This window comes from Cottoperca gobio, chromosome 11 (assembly GCF_900634415.1).
Source record: "Cottoperca gobio chromosome 11, fCotGob3.1, whole genome shotgun sequence".
In the NCBI taxonomy this organism is placed as follows: domain Eukaryota; kingdom Metazoa; phylum Chordata; class Actinopteri; order Perciformes; family Bovichtidae; genus Cottoperca; species Cottoperca gobio.
Window position 1 is genome coordinate 17,067,529 of NC_041365.1, and position 21,261 is coordinate 17,088,789.

The following is a 21,261-nucleotide window of genomic DNA, read 5'->3' on the forward strand; positions in this document are numbered from 1 at the left end:
AGGACATGAAAGAAGAACATGTGTCAGTGCTTCTAAATGTATTTTTAGTAAAGGCCCTGTCACACACATATCCGTATGACAGAAACGTATGCCGGCGTATATGAAAATGTGTCAGAGTCCAAATATGTCCAACTTTTCATCAGATCAGAAAAGTGCGCTAGGAGGATGCCGAGCTCAAACAGAAAAACAGGAACTCTTAATATACAAATTCTCCAGATGTGATTTTAGCAGAGATCTGTTCTCCAGTGAGAGCAGAGGCTGATGAAGTTGGCATAACTGTGTGGGTGTGAAACACACGAGGCTGTGATCTCCTCAGAGCCAGTCAACATTGTAAGTAAAGATCTTCCATCCTCATTAGCCGACAGCCTTCCTGACAGCCCTACTGTTGGTCACTGAGGAGCCGTTAAGGCCCTGTCACACATAAAAAAATAGCTCACAATGTGTCAGAGTCCAAATACGTCCAACTTTTCATCGGATCAGAAAAGTGAACATATCCAGATACGCATGTCTAACCTATTGCTAGAGCATCACTTACTTATACAAAACGTATCAGACGAATACCCAACGGATGCATAACATATACAAAAACATGGCGTATACAAAATATCGACAACACGCTGGTGTACGTTGATATAAGGTAAGGTATAAGTAGTATTTGTTAAGAGCACGCTGTGTTACGCTGGGGTGCGGTGTTGAACGCTGATGTTTTGAGCATGTTCAAAATTACCGGACGTACCCGACATGTGCTTCATAAGTTATGCTTACCTACGTAAATATAGTACGTAAATACCTACGTGAGTACGTTAGAGGTACGTTAGATATAGGCTACGTCGGCTGACGGTGAACCCTACAGCCAATGTATTGATAACGAGTGGATAACCTATTCGTAACCTATGTTAAGATTATGCCTGACGACAGAGTAACTTATTAAACGTGTTTCTACAGTACAGCTAGCGTTCAGCTAGCGTTTTGGGAGCTTATTGAGGTTTGATTATAGTATATAGGGTCCCTGTGAGTAGCTCATCCTCACTTCTTCACAGCACGTCTTGATGAACACATCAACCCATCATCAGAGAGCATGGAGGATGCTGAGAGGCTGTGACAAGAGTACATTCTGTTCTCCAGCATCAGCATGACGTGAACCAACCGGCACTTTTCCAGCTCCGTTGGCCAGACACAATGATTCGTTTTGTATAAGTAAGTGAACAGGAAAGATTGTCAGATATTGTTTGTTGGAAGGAAACATTCTGATTTCTTTGTCTCAGTACAAAGTCTCGTTAGTTTAGTAAACTACTATATTTTACCCGAGATAACGAGGGAAAGAAGTCCAGGACTTTATCATTCTTTCACTTTTCTGACAGAGTTGTTGTACTTTTAAATTAAAATAATGTCCTCAAAAAACAACAACCTGCAGGATACTTTCAGAGTGCACTGACTGAGGTGAGAAGGTTGGAGGCCTTTGGACACCTTGTATTTATTATTTATAGAGAGTGCAGTATAGAGGCAACTATTATATTAGCTTTTCTGTAAAATCCAGATTTGTGTAATTCTGCTCTGCTGAATGAGAGGCAACACATCACCACCAATGGTAGCCACTGCAAAACCACAAGTAGTCACTATGTTTCCAAATTCATCCTATTTCTGAAGACATGCCAATGTTTTTTGCTGTGTCACTCTCTGATGTGAACGGCCAGCTGTATCTTCAGCAGCTCATTAAGAAGTACTCAGGACATTTTTGTCAGAGAGGGAAACACTGCGTAACATAATCTGATAAAGTCACTGATGCATTCAGTAGTACTGTGGAGAGTTGCCCCCCCCCCCCCACAACAGTCCCTGATATATGTAAAAGGATTAAATCCATCAGAGGAAAAAAGTCTCTGTTGCCATCAGCCACTGCTAATTGATTTTCCTGAGTGGAGCCCCTGTGTAGATCAGAAAAATGTCCCTGCATGGGCACCATCAAACCCCGGATAGCTTGACTCCTGACACCGTGGCTTAGGTTTGATCAACACCCACAGGTAAGCCGAGAAACAAACCACCAATTATGAGCGGCAGCAGCAGATCAGCATGTTCTGTCCCGGACCTCCTCCCTCTAACCTGGTCTGTTGTCAAGCTGCTGGTGCTCAGCCCCCCGCCTCCGGCTGCCTCCTCACATCTACTTCACAATTACTGCCTGTCTGATGGAGCGATAATCACTGCAGCAATCAAATCATGCTTCAGATCCGCTGCTGTGTTTCTGCAGCAGTATCTGCCAGGCAGCTGATGAGGGCATGTGATCAAAACGGGATGTTAAAGTATGTTTCATCTGTCTCTTCCTCCCTCTGCTGCACCGTCACCCAGGATACAGCAGATAAACACCACTGAGCCTCTCCAGGCTGCCATGCAAAACTGCATGCTGGAAGTTTCCAGAGCGGGAAGAAGTATTCTAATCATTCACTCAAGTGAAAGTAGTGATACCACAATACAGAAATACTTTATTACAAGTGCTGCATTCAAAGCTTCAGTTAAAATACCAAATGATGTATTGTTATTATTATTATTATTATTATTATTATTATTATTATTATTATTATTATTATTATTATTATTATTATTATTATTATTATTATTATTATTATTATTATTATTACTATTATTATTATTATTATTATTATTTGTATTACTATGTTTTTGTTTTCATTTATTTATTTTTTCTCTATATTATTTATTATTTTCTTTATTTATTATTTATACTTTTTTTTTAATCAGATTTCTTTCAGATGTTTTTTTTTGCAGAGCGTTCTACTTGTGTCTTTGACATTATGTTTGTTTATATGGAAAGCAGCATGGCAATATCATGTTTTATTATCTGTGAAAATGATGCGTCACAATAAAAACACGTGAAACAAATCTGTTGATAATTCTTCGTGAATAAGGGAATAATTATAATATTCAGATTGATTGTTATGTGATAATGTAAAAAAAAGGCCCTGAGTAAAGTTTTGTGTAAAACTGAAGCAGTACAAACATCGGCTGACATACCGTCTTATTTAGATATTTCCACATGCTCAGACGTATCTGTCACTCCTCTGTCAGTATCACAATGTTCCCTTCATGTGAACCAACCAAAACCATAACACTCATTGTAAGTGTGTGTCCCTGGTGTTTAGAGTTAGTATTTCCGGAATTGCAATAAAACGTGACAACAAACCAACGATCACCTCCCATTTAGAGGAAGAAATCTGCTTAACGTTGCCAAAGTAGGCTACAATATAACTTCTGTTGCTGATCATAAAATGCTCTTATCGCTAATGCAACTGCTTTACCTTGTGAAATACTTTGTGTGTGCAATGTGTTGTTGCTTTGTTAGCTCAAGAACAACACATTGTGATCCACTTGTACTGTAAACACTCATGAGCAACACTTTACAGCACTGTAGGTTGTGAAATACAAACACAGCGTGAGGTGTGAGTAATGCTGCTCAGGAGTTTTGTATTTTTCCTGACTGCTAAAAAAAACTCCTCTGCATGTTGTCAACTCATGATGTGGAGTTCCCAGAGCTGGTGCACAGACATGACGCTGAGACGTGAGCTTCAGTGAGAGCATTTGCAGAGTCATGAAGCTTGGACGCTGTGTCATGTGATAAGGCTATTAGAGAAGGATCTGGACTCCTTAAATAACCTGGATTTAATCTTGTCATGGTGCCATTGAGTGTAAAAGAGACATGGAAGGCTGGTTAGGGTGGTGGAGGAGGGCATGGGTGGGGTGATAGGGTGGCATCCAGGATGAGGGGCTGAACATCCTGCAGCGTTAAGATGCTCACTCCTATACTGGAAAACTTCTTAGTGTATTTTTCATGCACATAAACTGTCTGCACTCTGTTCAAGACTCCATACTGTATGTGCTGTTTTCTTAGCTTTGATTGTTGATTGGAAGAAGTACTCAGATCCTTTAAAGTAAAAGTAGAACTACTGTAATAAAAGTACAGCAGAATTGTTCTCTTAGACTTTTATTTTTGCACTCTTCGGGTTAATTCAAGTTTTGTCTTATCTTACTTAAAGTATCATCAGTAAAAGTATTCATTGTGCAGAAAAGCGTTGTTAATATACGTATACTATTGTGTTGTTCAGCCATGATCAGCCGACATGTAAGTACATTTTAATGTTGTAGTTTGTCAATGTGGAGCCAAATTGAGATATTTTGTATATTATATAGATATTGGTCATACTGCGTCACATCAAAGATCATATGCATTTTTTTCAAATGTAGTGTAGTGGGGTAAAAAATACAATATTTGCATCTGAGCTGAAGTAGAAATGAGAAAGTATCAGAAATTACCTCAGAATTGTACTTATGTGCAGTACTTGAGTAAATGTACTTACATTCCACCATCCCATTAACTAACAATGAAACTGAAAAGAGGATCATAGGGACATTATGGCCTCACTCCGCCTTTTCCTCGACCACGGGGTGGGATGAAGTATTTCATCTCATTTGGGCGAACAGGGATCAGGTGAAAAGGATTATGTGCTCATTAAACCCCTAAAGTCTGAATCAAACCTCAATTATCCTCAAACTGCAAACCTCACAAAGCCTCTCAGGTCGCTGCGTGGTTTCGTAAGAGAGGTTGGGAGTTCGTGAACCAGCCGGAGCCTCAGCTGCACCTCAGCTCGCCTTGTGTTTGTGTCACCAGGCTGACCCAGCACACACACCGACACAGAAGGGGCCCTGCCACTTAACATTAAAGTCCAAACAGAGACAGAGCTTGCACATTCTTAGATTAGTAGGCAGGACATCAATTAGTTTTTTGTTGTACAACTTTTCTTACCACAACAAATCTTCCCAAACCAACAGGCCTACATATTCTAATGAAATACAAACACAAACGATACGTTTGATGATGGTGTGATTGTATAAATCATTTATCAAATCACAGATTCTCAAATGTGAGGATGTCTTGCTTTTGTCTGTTTCCTTTAATAGGTTTGTGTTTAGGACTGTGTTTTTAACTCCAGCAGTCTCCTGGCGCTCTGCCATGTTGCTCAGCTGATACAACACACTCACACAAAAGGCATTATTCACGCGCCGACTCACAACTCTCACTTAAGTTTTAAAACAAACCCTGCAACCCTCTTGTTCCACACGGCACGTTTATTTTGCAGCAGCTCAACAAATACATTAACATACACACTCAACAGCTGGATTAAAGGTATATTACGTGATCTCAAAGGGATTCTGAGAAAAGGCTCTTAGGGTGGAGTTGTTATGTGTGGCTCTCTGAGCTGGAGGTGATCCACAGAGCGTCAGCTTGATGCAAATCACAGAGCAGTGACGACATTTGAAGCAGCGTTCACTGAGCTGCCTGCTGGCTGAAACGCCTTTCGACAGATTACAGATCTGGTTTGTTGATGTGGTGTCTGCGATCTCTGACGTCTGATACGAGATTCAGCAGTTTAACCTCTCTGTGGCCCTTGAGCAACGCCTCTGTTTCTAGACTTTTATTCCAAATTGAACACACTTCCACATGTAGACATTTGATCAATTATTAATGTAAACATATTGATAAGCAGGCGTGTAAATCATGATACAATATTACATCCATTCTTTGGATTTTGAAAAGTTTTATTTTTTTATAAAATCTATTTTATTACTAGGCTCTTCCAGACATTTAAATGAAAACAAATCTATTTAATAAAAGAGAAGTCAACTAGACCTTCTGTGTTTCAATACAAAGCGCCACATTTCTATTGTTTTAGTGCAAATGTTTTTTTATCAGTTAAGAATTTCAAAATAAGGGCGTATCTGAGAGATGATGATATGTATCGATGCTTTCACTGTGCATCGATATATTGGATGGTTGATCATTGAATCGATATATAAGAATGGATCGTTACACCACTGTTGATCGGTGCAGCTTTAATTTAGTTGATCTCAACATATTGAAATTAAAAATAGTGACATTTTTAAGAATCCCAAAATGTGTGAAGGAAAGAGTTTTAATTACAATGTAACCCCCACCCCTAGTGTTGTTCTCTAAAACCCGTCATATTCTCCCCACGGTACAGTCAGAGGACGTGACCTCACAGTGCTCAGTAGTAGCTACAGCGCTGCCTTATTATCAAATAACAACTGATATGAAAGTAAAACTAAGTTTTGAAAAAGGCATCTTGGTCAGTGAGCTATTTTAAGATTCTACCCAGAAGCTGAAATGTGATTATCTGATCTTTATCTAACACATCTGGTAAATGAATTCAAGCTTGGCCTGATCTGTTGTTGCTATTATACAGACTCTGTCAGGATTAATCCCAGGACATGGTGGAAATGAGATTATTCAAAGAGATCAAATTATGATAACTCTAGTTTGGTGATGTCTTCGGAGGCAGTGCATAAAAAGACAATGCAGCCTCTTCTTATTTATAGTTTCAATAAAGAGGATGCTGAAATCTTTGATGGCGCCACTTTTGTTTTTATGAAATACACACACTGTCTTTAAACCTCAGAGTCTCCCAGTCATGCAGAAACAAGAGGAGCGGCTCATGTTTGTGTCTAAACACAAGTTTTCTTCATCAGTATGCAAACCACGTCAGCTGGGCGAGTGGTCAGCATCACTGCAGACTAACAAAGCTGAAATTCATCCCGGACGTCTGCTGATGGCGCAGGCCACGACAGAAGTCTGCTCCTCTATGGTTTGTATTGTTATACTGCAATGCAGTCTGAGTCATCCACCACGAGCGTCCTACTCGTGGATGCTCCCGAGCTGCCAGCACCCACCAGCAGCAGCTGTCCACTGGGAAAAGCCCTCCTACACAGACATGGTCTGAGGTGGATAAAAAGGTCTTCAAATCACTTTATATACACTATGTGGATGGTGTCATTCAAAACCAATTGTTGCCAAACAACACTTGTCAAAAATATTTTAAAGGAACAAACAAATGTCCAAAAACAATAATCTTATAGCCTAAGTAAACACCCTCTGAATGAGTTGCATGCCAAACTTTCATGTCATCAGTCTACATGGGTAAATGGGAAGTGATATTTAAACCATGTGATCATAATATAATAACATAATATAATATAAGGAATTACTATTCTCTATCTTATTTTGGATTAAAGGTGAAGTTTTGTTTTTCTGTTTGCTATTATTGAGAAATTTCCAGCAAGAGGAAATGAGTCAGTCTGATTTCATTTTAATAAATTAAAATGTTGAATAGATTGTGGTTTGTTTTGATTGTATTTACTGTATTAGTTCATTTAATTAATTTAATCATTTTTAATAAAATAAAGTTCTTGTAATTCCAAACCACATGATTTATTTGGCTTTTCTTAATTTTATAACTTTATATTATACCCGTTATATTCTTGTTTTAGTATTTTGGCTTGTGTCCTTTATTTCCTCTTTTTTCTCCTCTTTCTAGTCAGTATTTAGCTTAACTTCTGTGAAAAGTGCTGGTTGCTTTATACCATGTTTATCAACCTATTATTGCAGTAATTTCATTTTTATTTTAAGTTATAGATGGATTTTCACCCTAAAATCAATTTCTTTTAACCCGTTTGCCTCACTTTAAAAAGGTTCCTTAGAGGACAAACATGTCTATAAACTACTATATAAATACTAGCCTACATATTAATATTATTTTCCACTTTCACTGAGTTAGCTTTTTAACATTTCTTCATAAAAACTCTTTAAATGTTTGTTTGTTTACGTAATGCCACAGTTGTTGTTTTTATGAATAATTGTTTGAATTATTTTCTGTAGCCTATATTAAATCCTAGTTAATCTGGAATATGTTAATGATTAGCAACAATATTGCATTGCATCAAACACATGCACCAGCAATTACCCTCGTTGAAACCAGGACAGTGGCATGCCCCATAGTCTGGTGGAAAATAGTAAAAGTACAATTTTGAAGGGCAGGGCTCTAGATTGAAAGCCTGATACAATCTGCACGATTTTATGCTGTAATGGTCATGGGATCAATTGAGGTTGTGATGGGTTTAAATGCGGACAGTTTTGTCCTTAAGGGTCTGACTGTGTGCATGTGGCTTCAGTTTATTATAGTCTTATTAAAGGAGGAGGTGCAACTTTCAAAATAAACTCACACCCTTGTCCAAAATGATAGAACAATTAAAATGGCTAAATCTCTTTACAGTTACAAGAGAAGGGGAAATAATTCAGGTTCAGACAACGGATGTTTTAACACCCTACCACCATATTTGGTATGTTACCGCCCCCTGCTGGGACACAACGTGCATCGTTACGGATGCTATCTGCAGAAGGAAACCCCGTGCACACACTTGGTCACGTCACATCCGGGTACTATATGTTTTGGTGAGTGTAGACCACACGGTCTTAAAACATCCAGGAGTCGAACAGAGAGGTACGTTTAATTCATCTGCCTCCATCCAACTTAATTAACAAAATATATAGTGTTTCTGACTTGGTGAAATATCGTTAGAGTCACCAAACTGTGATAACTTGGTTGATTTGTTGGGGAAATGTTGTTTTTAAGCGGTCAAACGATGTCAAGGTATAACTTTATTTTTGTTTGGCATCAGTATATCTCCCAGCCCCTGTGAATGCATTGAATTGTTTTATTATCACATGCCAAGTAAAAACTTTAATAGTTATGAAATGTTTAGAGACTTCTGAATTAAGTTAATTCTGCAGACCTTTCCAGCGAGGCGAGCCTGCAGTGGTTATGTCCTTTCCTATAGTGTCTGCTAGAGAGACATGAGGCGGTTTGAGGCCCTGCTGTGACTCTTCATGGCAGGGTTATATGTAAACCTCAGACAAAGTATTATTATTATTAATACTAAAGGTTTGAGCTTGACCTTAATCTGTACTGTTTTATATAAATGTATGGACACTGTAAGGGAAATTCCTCAAACCAATAGGAGACCATGTGCCATGAAGGGATGAGGTGCAAGCAAAATATTGTATAAGCAGATTTCACTGCTTATCTGTTTTATAGTTGCAACTTTGGCAGGGAAAAAATAAATGCCACAATATGCAGAAGACAATCCGTACAAAAGCAATAGACATATTGTGTCGTGTTCTACTCAAAATTGCTTTACATAAGCTGTTAAGCCCTTCATGGTGCATAATGTGTGAGGTACATTTTGTATATTAAAGGAAACTTAGTGATTGGAGTACAATATTTTTGTTTTCCAGGACTGCAGAGATGATGCCAGGCTCTGCCCAGCTCAGACCTCCTGACTGACATCTGTGCTCCAGTATGACTTTGAATTCAAAAGTAAGTTTAGTTTTTGTAATGTAAAGACAACACGTGGCCTGATGATGGCTGTCTGTGTCCTTGTAATACTGCTACATTGCTTTGGACCAATTCCTATCTTTAAACCTTGCTTGTAAAGACGTGTGCAGACCTTTCCAGCGAGGCTCGGCCTGCAGTGGCTCTGCTCTTTCCTATTGTGTCTGCTAGAGAGATGTGAGGCTGTTTGAGGCCCTGCTGTAACTCTTTATGGCAGGGTTATAGGTAAGTCTCAGACAAACTAAGAGTTCATTGTTCAAAGCATCCATTTGTTAATAAATGGATATTCTAAGTGAATTAATACTAAAGGTTTGAGCTTGCCCTCAATCTGTGTACTGTTTTTTTGTCTTTTTTATTATGCATGTTCACTCTAAAGGGAAATTCCTTTAACTAATAGGAGACATGTGCCATGAAGGGATGAGTGTTCAGGCAAAAAATTGTATCAGTAGCTTTAACTGCTGATCTGTTATTACATTCCAGGTCATTTAGCAGACGCTCTTATCCAGAGCGACTTACAGTGAACTAACTACAGGGACAGTCTCCCTGGAGCAGCTCAGGGTTAAGTACCTTGCTCAGGGGCACAATGGTGGCAGCCCTGGTATTGAACTCACAACCATCTGGTTTGGAAGGCGTACCACTAGGCTATCGCCATCCCCGTTTGATGTTGCAAAAAAAATGGCGAGGAAAAACTAAATGCCACAGTACGTAGAAGACATTATTTATTGAGACATGGACAACAATCTGCTTCTATCATGGTACTCCTGTTAAGACGAAGTCGCACCGAAACTGGCATTTTCAGTTGGTCGCAACGATCTCTACAAATGCAGATTACATTAGTCCAGATCAGAATTTTAATATTGGTGCTACATGGTTGTATTTGATAACCTATGAAACCTACACAAGACATAATTTAAAAGTCGGACATCGATGTTAAGTTTTATTTGTACACATTTCTCTCTGGGTTAAAGCTAGCGCCGCAGCGATTAGACAACTGATCGCTAAGTGGATCTCCGGAGAAATAATCACCAACTATTTTGATAATCTCTTCAGTAATTTCATGCAAAAATGGCAGAAAATGCTGTTTTCACACTTTAATACAGAGATTTCTTATTTAACCTGTTTCACGTCATATTAAAGGGAATAACTCTGGACTGACAAAACGAGACACTTTTGAATACATCACCTTGAAGAAACTGTGATGGACAATTTTCCCTATTTGTCATTTTATAGACTAAACGATTAATCCAAATATTCAAGAAAATAATCTGCACAATAATTTTTAATGAATTATTGTTTACAGCCCTAGTTAAAACGGACTGATTTTATACTTTCAACACAAACTAATGTCACATGTTCTGCTTAATATTCTCTCACATCAGCTGTTAAGCCCTTCATGGTACATAATGCGTCACATGTGACTTTTCTTTCTTTTTTACCCAGTACTTGGGAGTAAAACATATTGGTTTTGTTTTCCAGGACTGCAGAGATGAAGACAGGCTCTGCCCAGCTCAGACCTCCTGACTGACATCTGAGGCTCCAGTATGACTTAGCTAAAAAGTAAGTTTAGTTTTTGTAATGAACACGTGGCCTGATGATGGCTGTCTGTGTCCTTGTAATACTGCTACATTGCTTTGGATCAATTCCTATCTTTAAACCTTGCTTGTAAAGACGTGTGCAGACCTTTCCAGCGAGGCTCAGCCTGCAGTGGCTCTGCTCTTTCCTATTGTGTCTGCTAGAGAGATGTGAGGCTGTTTGAGGCCCTGCTGTAACTCTTTATGGCAGGGTTATAGGTAAGTCTCCAACATGTCATCTTAGGTTTGGAGACGGACCACCTTCTGTAGCTCACTGAGAAATATTCACATATTTTGCTTTTTGCTTTCCAGGAGTGGAAGACTCCGCACTACTGTCAGACGTCCAGTGCAGAACACGTCATGTCAAAGGTCTTTAAGAGAGGTCAAGTGGTACGTCACCCAGTTTTACTTTTCAGTTTTTCACCAGAAATGAAAACATTGATTCATCCTGGATCGTCAGAGTCCAGTTTAATTTCCCATACAAGTGATATAACTCAACTATTATATTTTTGATGGTTTGTCAAACGACTAATGACTAAAAAGCCTTTTTTAGATTTCTATTCTATACCACAAGGACTAGATTACATTTTGCTGCTCTTAATGTTCTCACTTAAACAATTGATTGAAATGTATTTATTCATCTGCAGATTTTGGCCGAATAGGAGCAGAAGTTCATCTGATGAAGGAGGACCAGAGGTTACATTTGTACATCTGAAGTGAAAGTTCATTTCTGTAATGAGCACGAGGAAAGACTGTGTTTAGAGTTTTAATAATTGCAGTAAGGTTGATGTTGATGATAAAATCATTTTAAATTATATTGTATTGATGAGACTGTTGAAATAAACATTCTAAACTCATTTGCTGTGACTGTAATTTGATTGTCATTTGGAGAAAACTTTTAAGTTGGTAAAGACAACACAATAGTTAATACAGTAATAGTGTCCTGGGGTAATCGTAGAACAAGAAATAAATTCTTGCTGGTTTGATACTTACCACTTCAGATTGTGGCGATCGTCGTGCTTTGGACGGTCAACTGTCTAAAGACGGATACATTAAAACCCTGAAACTGTGAAAAAGTGACACATTTACTTTCTTGCCCTGATTAGATGACAAATGCAGCTTGTACTTGATGATCCTGGTGACTTAAAGACTAAAGTGGTTCCAACAGACTGAGAAATGTTTGACAGGACCTATGCTTTTAATATTAATTTGTGGAAACTCAACCATAATGTCTAATCTGAGAGGGACATTAAGGCTGCAGGTGAGATCCTGTACACCTTAAAAGAGAAGCCTCTAGGGATGTACGGTTTGAAATGGTAAATTGTTAATTCTGTAATGCTGTCGATATCCATGTGAGGGTGATATTGCACCGTGTGTTTGCTGCAGGATCTTTGTGCAAGCTGAAGAAGAAACTCTTTTTTTGCCTGTTCAGTTTTAACACCAAATAAAAATATTTTGTGATTCTCAGGATGGTTTTACTGCGAGGCATCTACCTCACACCTGAGTATAAACATTTCTGTGGATTAAGGGGAAATTGTATCCAGTTAATCGAAACATCTACCGATAACAACCTTTAACTGTCAGATTAATATTAATATGAAAGTCTTTCCTCTTGTTTGCTGCCTAAAGGTTTGGGTTTATTAGATCATGAGGCATTTCTGTTTGCAACAGGTGTACTGAATGACCCACCCTACTAAAAAAACGAGATTAGAAGAATATACAAAATGTATAAATGTAACCAATAATAAACCTAAATTTGAAATAATACCTCACTCAATCAAAACATTTTCTTTGTAAAGGTAGGGTTGATAGCCGAGCCGTTGCTTTCGACTGCATTAGATTTAACACGGTGTACACTGTAAATAAAGGGCGGCTTAAATATACATACAATTAGACTAAACAAAACCAAATTATTTATAATAGATTTAAATAATTAAAAGGAAAAGCAGAAAATATGCACATTTTGAAATTAGTTTTGCACAGAAAATGACAATTACTTCTAAAATAGTTGCCGTTGTTTCAGCTGTAGTTGCACGTATAAACTGTTGGGTAGTTACATTTATAAGGTCTTCATGTTTTGTGTGCAACAATCTGAATTTGTGTAGTAACTGATCGAAGCAAATGGATTGGAGTAAAAAGTACAATATTGCCTCTGAGATGTTGTGCAGGAGAAGAATAAAGTGGCATGAGAAGAACATATTTAAAGTACAAGTAATACCTCAAATTTGTACTTAAGTACAGTACTTGAGTAAATATACTTAGTAACATTCCACCACTGAAATTATGTGATTAAACTTTCATATATTATGAATATATTCGCAATTTAATGCAGCACTTTGTATTTAACTTATTACATAGTGAGTTATTTTATTCACCTTCATTTTTCAATGTATTGTTTTTGTTTAAGGTTTTTTTTTTAATGGATACAATGAAAGTATTCTTTGTAATTAATATTATCATATGTTTATATTATTTTAAACAGATGTACTTCTCCTTTCTGAAAACTGAACCGTAAATCTAGAGCGGAAGTGACGACATTACTTTCGGTTTCATCCGCGCACTGATTACAATGTCATGTCATGAAGTTGACGGGAAAGAGTTTTAAAGTAAGTTAATGTCCAACAAACCTTCACTGTGTACATTCATTTTGCATTTACTGCAGCATGTTTGCCTGTAATGGAAATATTAGCAAGTGAAGTTGACTGGAAAGTGTTTTGAAATGGAGTTTGGGGATATTTCCAATCAGAAAACATAAGTGTTTGTAAAGATTGTCTCTGAACTGTATTACATATATTCCGGGAGGCAGTGTTATTACCGACTATAAGATTAATTTACAGAAGTTTAATAGAAGCCACAGCTGCCAAAGAGCCTCAATTTACCTGGGACGGGAATCACTTTCACTTTCGACGAAACCTCTCGGACTTAAAGTTCTTAACATATGATCATGTAGTCTTTCATATACAGCTGTCATACACAAAGTGGACAAGATGCATTATAAAAAAAAGTGTCTACCTTTGCTTGTCACAGTGTGTTTAACACCGACGTGAGGGTGGAGACAAAGGGAAGCATGATTGAGGTTTTTGGGGGTGCCAGATGTTTCACCTGCACATGTATTTCCTCACAGGCAGACACGGAGGGGCAGAGGTGCTGTACCCCTGTCATCATCACGGTTGAGAAGCCTTGAGGGTAAGTCATGGTGGAGCTCAACATACTCAGAAAGCAGGATTTTAGACTCATTAAACCTAAAAGATAAAATATTTATATTATATATATATAACAAAGGTTTTCTGGAAAGTTTCAATCTACATATTTAATTTAATTTCTTCTTTTTTTAAATGGTGTTTCTTTATTGGCAGCCAGATGATTTACTGAAGACTATCACACATACTTTACCTCACACGTGTTTTGACAATTATAGCAAAATCAAGTGCTTACTTTTATATAAAAAGTATCTACAGTAGTAAAATAAAAATAACAATGACAGTAAGAAAAACAAACGGGGTTGAATAAATAATCTCTATTATCCCTGGAAATCTTTAACTTTACTTTTCCTTAGCACTTTAAATAATTGAATAAAACCCCCCCAATAAATTAAATAATTAAAAGTGTTAATAATTACACTTTTGCTTGTTATATTATTTACTTGTTTTACTCGCCCTTTCTCACCTTTAAGTGTTAATTTCTTCTTTTAATTGTTATTAACGCATTTGTGGTCTTTGTCGTCATCTGCTGAGCATCAGTGGGAGCTGCAGTGATAATAGTGGCACATGACAAGCAAAGGCTTCTTCCTGTTCATGTCTCTGACCTTTGAACAGAAGTGTAAGAAACAGATCATATATATTATATGTAGAGAATCATATATATTATATTACTGGATTATAATTATTGACGCATTAATGTGTTCATCACTTTAATGTTGCAGCTGATAAATGTGGGTCTAATTTGAACTACTTTATATACTGCTGGGTAGCTTAACTTATAATAATATATCATCATTTATTAGTTGATTTATATGTTGTATTAATAATCTGCAAAGTAACATGTATCTAAAGTTATCAATTAAATGTAGTGAAGTAAAAGTTTCACTTGAGTAAATACTAATTAATACAGCCATGTAGGGTATTCAAGCTGACATATTTTAGTAGCAACTGCTGCCTTAATATCTTTTTAAAAACAGACACGGATAAAATCATTTTTATATCGTTATCAATCTCATTATATACAGCGGGTAAAATAAGTATTGAACACATCACCATTCTTCTCAGTTAATATATTTCTAAAGGGGCTATTGACATGACATCTTCACCAGATGTCAGTAACAACCCATGCAATCCACACAGAAACCAAAACAAATAAGTTCAGAAATTAAGTTATGTGTAATAAAATGGAATGACACGGGGAAAAAGTATTGAACACATGAAGAAAGGGAGGTGCAAAAAGGCAAGAAGCCAAGAAACCAGCTGAAATCTATCAGTAATTAGAAAGCAATGCTGCCGCTCGTCAGTGCAAATTAATATCAGCTGGTTCAGTCCCAACTGATGGCCTATAAAAAGGTCTCTCATTATTGAGGTGTCACACAAACATATCATGATGGGTAAAAGCAACAACCTTAACAACCTTATTAACCTTATTGTTGCACAAAATACTGATGCGTTGGTTACAGAAGGATTTCTAAACTTGACTCCAGCTAAAGAAAAAGCATGTTGAAGCTCGTTTAAAGTGTGAAGTACTGGGAGAATATAGTCGTCAGATGAGACCAGAATTAAACTCTTTGGATTCCTTAATACGCACCATGTTTGGAGGTCAAAGGGCACTGCACATCAGCCCAAACACACCAACCAACAGTGAAGTGTGGAGGTGGAACATCCTGGTGGGGGTGTCGTTCAGCATACTGCAAACTTCATATCATTGAAGGAATGATGAATGGAAAAATGTACTGAGACATTCTTGATAAAAAATCTGCTGCCATCTACCAGGATGATGAAGATGAAACGAGGGTGGACATCTCATCTCAGTTGTCAGTTTTATCACTTCATCTTCAACGTCGACAAGAAATGTGATAAAATGTGTCGCTGTTGCACCTTTGGAAAGGGCTTGATTTTGACCGCTATCAAATGTTGTTGAAGAGACCAACAGCATATTATATATTGATGAAATATGCCTCCACAATTATCTTATTCTTAATAAATGAAATGTATTGTAGTCCCTGTCAGCCTCTGAGAGCTATACTGTGTTGTTATGGTATTAGTAGTAGAATGATGGTCCTTTTGCTCTTCAGTGCAGAGAAAACGCAACACATACGACTCTTCTGTGAAGATGTCACTCTAATAAAGAAAGGTCGGTAAACTCACTTGGCACTTGTTGTTTTTTATTGCTGTGTTACATCCCTGGTTGAGGTCAGTCAATCTTTGAATCAATCAATCAATAAGTCAAATCATGTTTTTGTTTCCACAGTTGCTGCTCGAGGCTTGAGAAAGGGCTCCCATGTGTCGGAGGTGATTCGCCAACAATATCATTGAACAGTGAAAGCACCTGAACATCTTCAGGTAACTGAACATTGCAAACACATTGATAGTTGTGTCAGATTATCCCTTTACTCCATCTCTTCATGTGTCATCCTGTGTTTTTCCCTATCTCTTATTCTCAGATGGATTTACCAGTGGTGGCAACAGTCCATCTGAATATCTTCTCAAATAAGACAGTGGTGCGAGACCTCCTCCGGTCACATGGCTTTGTGTTGACAGATCTGGGCAGCGATCAGGTGCGTGTAGAGGGGTCGTATCTGAAACTTAAGGCTGTGAAGGCCTCTTTGGAGCAGCTTCTTGACTCACAAACTACGACAGACTTCACGCAGGTCCCAAAGGCTTCCACTGGAGCCATTTCCAAACGCCACAACAGTAACAGCTCAGTGTCAGATGGTAACAGAGGCCGAAACAAGCCTCCGCATGCTTCTCCATCCTCACGCACCACCTTCCCGTCTCGGGCGTCAAGAGAGTCCTTTGTGGTGGATGTAGATCTGTTTAGGTATGCAGATCGGCTCAGGAAAGAAGACATTGTCGGAATTCTGAAGAACCATGATGTTAACATGGAGGTGGATGACATTGGCGAGAGCATCAACATCACTTTACAGGGGAAGAGAGCGAGAACAGCTGTTGGTAAACTACAGAGCCTCCTGAATGATCTCAACAATTCACTGCGCACACAGGAAGTCCCTCTGAAGGACATGGATCATGAAGGCAAGGCTCTTTTAGGGAAGATAAGGAATGACGAAAACATTTACAATTCAGTACTCGTATGTCTGATTAATGACAAAGTTCACCTGATAGGACCGTCAGGTGAGGGCTTCGAGTTAAAGGAGAGGCTGTTGGGGAGGCCGAGGGAGCAGTCAGGACGTACGGGGAGGACACTTGTCAGAAGCTCCACAACAAGAGATAGGGGTGCTGTGGATAAGATATCTCCAGCTGCAGGTTACTCTCCACCTGCTGAGCCCAAGTTGAGAGCTGCTACTGTTTCTCGATATTTTAGGAGAAGCCGCTCTGACCCCTGCAGAAGATCCCGGGAAGAAAGGGTCAATATGCAAGAGGTGGTAAACAGAACTCCTAAATCACCCAAGAAACTGTTCTCACGAATTCTAAAGTTTTTCAACATACATAAAGGCAAGTGAAAAAGTGTGGGGAAAATGAGAAGTGAAGTTGCGTTCATGAAGGTAGAAAGACTGGCACATGAACCTTTTTTGTCACAATTTATACAAAACTTTTGACCATGTTATTTGTTTTATTGAGTGGCAGGTTTGCGTATGCAGTGACATGGTTCTATAGGAGATCTGGAGTAAATATGAAGCTATGGTCAGCAGCAGGTTAGCTTAGCATAAAGACTATCAGGGGGTAACATCTAGCCTCTGTCCTAAGGTCACCAACGCAGCCTCCCTGGAACTCTGAAGCACACTAATATATTTACACTGCAAGGTTATAATCATTTTGCTTGGCGGAAATTTCTTTTAGTTCACCCCTCTCCTTTCCTCCACTTTGTCTTTGACTGTAGATGTGTAACCCCCTGGGGGTCGTGGACCCCCTGTTGAAGACCTATGCTTTAGATGATTATTGTTGAAGTGTAAAATGTTTACTGATCAGTCAGATTGATGATTTACTGATCAGTTAGATTGATGAATGTTGTGCAATATACTGATTTAGACTCTGACACCGTTCTTCTGACGTCAAAATATTCATCATTCTCGAACAATCTTACTCGCGCATGGTATAAAATCACTTCCTCTGCACTGATCACAGTCAGTCTCTCGCACAATTGTGTTATTGCTCGATGCTTGCACTGTAAATAATGTAATAAACAGAAGAATAATTATGGCAATTAATTAAACAAATGGGTATTAAAAACACTGAAATTAACAGGAAAGTCTTAATTAAATGTGATAATGAGATGTATGTGTTTGTGCTACTATAGTTACCTCCACTAAGGAGGGAAGCTTTCGATCCGTTTGTCAGCAGCATTTTGGAAAAACTCCTGGCCGATTTTCATGAAGCGTGGTGGAATGGTGAAGCGTGGGCCGAGGAAGAACCCATTCAATTTCAGGGGGCAGAAAAATGTTTTCTTTTTCATTTTCGTTAGCATTGCGTGGTCTCTCAGAGTGCCCTTCTAGTTACGATGGTTGGTTGTTACTGTAACACCTGAACACAACATCTGTATGGAGACAGAAACAGGCGTGAGGAAGTGAATCAGTCCAATGACCTCATGCTGAGAGAGGAAGTACTTCTGGCTGATGAGGATCTAACGGGCACATGTACGTACAGGAAAGGTAACTGGGTGTTTGACTGGATGTTGCCTTTTTACAAGATAAAACTAACTTTAGAATAATTACAAAGCAGGCTGTCAAAACCCAGATGCTCTACAGTCGATAGGTGTTTTTGTATTTCTGACAAATACAAATGTTTGGTGGTAAAGTCCCTTTACTCGTATCATTTTCAAATCAATGCTTCTTTCAAGTATGCAGTGAAGAGGCTGTTGAAACAGGGCTGCACTGGGGACTATATATATGACTCAGAAGCTTCTTTCACACCGTTATAACTCAGCCTGATGACAAATCTCTCCTGTGGGTTTCCCCTGTTAGTGTCTGCTGCTATGGTATCTCAAAAACTTTACATGAAATCTGTCTGATTTCCATCACAACACAAAACCAGCAAACATAAAGATGACGGCGTATTTGAAGGATTGGCCGACCGACTCACCCAAATTACAAAAAATAATAAGCATCAAAATGAAATCTTTACTAAAATTGTGGATTGATTTAAAGAAAATCTATCTGGATTGGACCCTCTGGCGGGCCGCATGTTTGACACCCCTGCTCTTGAGCATTAACCCGCATCACATGGTCTTCATCGTTGTATTGCGTTTGTTGACTTGTCATGGAGATGCATCTGTTGACATGCGAGCACAGTTAGTACTCATTGTCCACTTCTTTACTTAAAGCTTTAGCATCAGAGCAGCTTAACAGATCTGCTGCTGTGCTGTGTGAACGCTCTGGACAAAGCAACGTAAACTTCTTTACCAAACGTTTACATTTTAGTGGTATCGTTCTACGATGGATCGATGTTATTAGTGTTTTGAGATGTCTGTCTCAGATTTGTGCTGCCATCCTAAAAATGTGTGTGAACATCTTGTTTCTAATTTGATTAATGTTACATGCTGTCAACTGTTTTCATAGGGACAATTTATTCAGTGGAAAGTGTTGCTGTAACGGGTCTTTTGCGTGTTTTGACCACAAATACAATTCTATTCACTTCACTGTTATTGGAACAGCAGATATCTCAGAAACATATTTCAAAAGCACATGGCTAAACACAAAATATGTTTGTCTTTCTATAATTTGGGTGAACTGAGCCTTTAACTTTTTTGTGAAACGAGTGATATAAACAAATAGGAACTTTAGTGAAGATCGCATTCTGAAAGTGCCTTTTTAAAGGTTGTCATACAAAGTAGCTGCTCATCCTTATCACTTACTCTATTCATGAAACAGACAATACAGGCGTGGATTATGCTCATTATGTAAAACCCCATCTGAGTCATGAGCTGAGCCTGTGTCACTGTGTTTGGAAAGCTAAACGCGCTGCTGAAACATGTTGTGTTGGAGAACTTACAGCAGCTGACGATGAGGTCAAGTGAGTTGTGAACTGCACACATTGCTGACAGGTATACAGATTAGAGCAGGAAATCATGAATAACTTTGCCGATTCGAATAGCGTCTCTCAGTTCAAAGGTTGAGTATATATGTACTGAACATCTCGAATACAGATGCAGAGGCAGATAAAAGGTTGGCTTCTGGAGCTGAAGCTGACCACAAGAGTTCATCCATGGGACTGGAAGAACTTGATGGTTGAAGCAGAAATGAGGCTTTTTGCATTTGTTTGTGTTTTCTATCCCACTATAGCTTAACAACTGTGAAAGATCAGGCACATTAGATGAAGATCAGTCAAATTAGGAGGACATGACATAAAATGTTGAGTGCTAAGTTTTGGCCTGTATAAGCACAAACGCTTTCCGTTTCCCCTCTTTAACTGACGCTATAAACACTTCCTGTAAGGATTGAAGACAGCAGTTGGCCTGTGAGGTTTTTACTGGAGGCAATTGTGAAAAAGTGAAAACAGTATTGGAAAACAAATTCAATGATAGTGATTACGAAGCAGAAAAGGCTGTAGCATAAACAAGAGTTATGCAGTGTTCATATCATTCAGAGCGTAATTACGACCTGCAGAGTCGGAAAAACCCGTTCAAGTAAGCCTCTGAGTTGTAATTGCGACTTTGGGATATCAGGAATTTCTGACAGCTACAATAAATCCCACTTGGTGAAGAGAACTACAGAGGTGGCAACACTTCTGGTGAAAGTCCCCCCTGAACCCTAAACACTGAACCCTTAGGGATTAACATCATGTGGTAAGTGCTTGATGTGAGAGGCTGCATGGGCTCACATTGGTATACATATGAATGGGACAGCACTTTATACAGGGACTTAAGGTTTTGGTTCCTGATTTAAATATCCTCCAGGCTTGCCTTATAGAGTGGACGAGAGGTCATTTTAAAATAATCAATTTGCACTGTCATGTTTCTACAGGAGCCCTGAAAGGACAAACCAAACTCTGGCTCTCGAGAGGGCCTTTCGCGTTTTTACGTAACCTGAAAGCCAGCATAGTTCTCCGACACACGTGTAAAACTGCTGCCGCTGCCTGATTTTGGCTAGCCTCTGAGCAAGGCTAAAGTGCTGAAAGTTTGCACGGTTTTGCACGGCTTGTACCGCAGTCTTGTAATGGGAGGGGTGAGCGGAGGGGTATTCAGTTGGTTGCAATCTGCAACCCCAATGCTAGATGGTGCAAAACATCCTACACACTGTCCCTTTAAATCCTTGTTGCTGTAGTGTTCTTTTGTAAATGTAGGCA

At 38.7% G+C, this 21,261-nt stretch overlaps 1 protein-coding gene, 2 long non-coding RNA genes and 3 other non-coding genes across 9 annotated transcripts; 5 read left to right on the top strand and 1 right to left on the bottom strand.

The window, feature by feature from the left end:
- Positions 1-8,279: 8,279 nt before the first annotated feature.
- Positions 8,280-11,676, top strand: LOC115015722 (uncharacterized). The gene is made up of 5 exons (XR_003833023.1): positions 8,280-8,357; positions 9,152-9,233; positions 10,725-10,805; positions 11,132-11,209; positions 11,467-11,676. It is a non-coding gene; the product is annotated as an uncharacterized LOC115015722 (long non-coding RNA).
- On the top strand, positions 8,642-8,775 carry LOC115016304 (small nucleolar RNA SNORA9). The gene has a single exon (XR_003833129.1). It is a non-coding gene; the product is annotated as a small nucleolar RNA SNORA9 (small nucleolar RNA).
- Positions 9,356-9,490, top strand: LOC115016305 (small nucleolar RNA SNORA9). The gene has a single exon (XR_003833131.1). It is a non-coding gene; the product is annotated as a small nucleolar RNA SNORA9 (small nucleolar RNA).
- On the top strand, positions 10,921-11,055 carry LOC115016306 (small nucleolar RNA SNORA9). The gene has a single exon (XR_003833132.1). It is a non-coding gene; the product is annotated as a small nucleolar RNA SNORA9 (small nucleolar RNA).
- Positions 11,677-13,372: 1,696 nt separating the features above from the next.
- On the top strand, positions 13,373-18,443 carry rbm43 (RNA binding motif protein 43). 4 transcript variants are annotated; one of them, XM_029443238.1, is made up of 5 exons: positions 13,373-13,425; positions 13,944-14,005; positions 16,098-16,156; positions 16,274-16,365; positions 16,467-18,443. In XM_029443238.1, exon 5 carries the CDS (start codon positions 16,467-16,469, stop codon positions 17,481-17,483), a length of 1,017 nt encoding a protein of 338 aa, XP_029299098.1. In that variant the 5' UTR covers positions 13,373-13,425; positions 13,944-14,005; positions 16,098-16,156; positions 16,274-16,365; the 3' UTR covers positions 17,484-18,443. The 4 variants fall into 4 exon arrangements, with proteins under 4 accessions (XP_029299098.1, XP_029299100.1, XP_029299099.1 ...); XM_029443240.1 differs by lacking the exon at positions 16,098-16,156 and having other exon boundaries at positions 13,387-13,425; XM_029443239.1 differs by lacking the exons at positions 13,373-13,425; positions 13,944-14,005 and adding an exon at positions 15,390-15,836.
- Positions 16,743-19,405, bottom strand: LOC115015713 (uncharacterized). Its single transcript, XR_003833022.1, has 3 exons — positions 18,282-19,405; positions 17,139-17,362; positions 16,743-16,941 (listed from the first exon to the last, which is right to left on the bottom strand). It is a non-coding gene; the product is annotated as an uncharacterized LOC115015713 (long non-coding RNA).
- Positions 19,406-21,261: the final 1,856 nt, after the last annotated feature.

Excerpts from the sequence above, each read along its gene's own strand:
- rbm43 (XM_029443238.1), top strand. The coding sequence starts at position 16,467 with ATGGATTTACCAGTGGTGGCAACAGTCCATCTGAATATCTTCTCAAAT.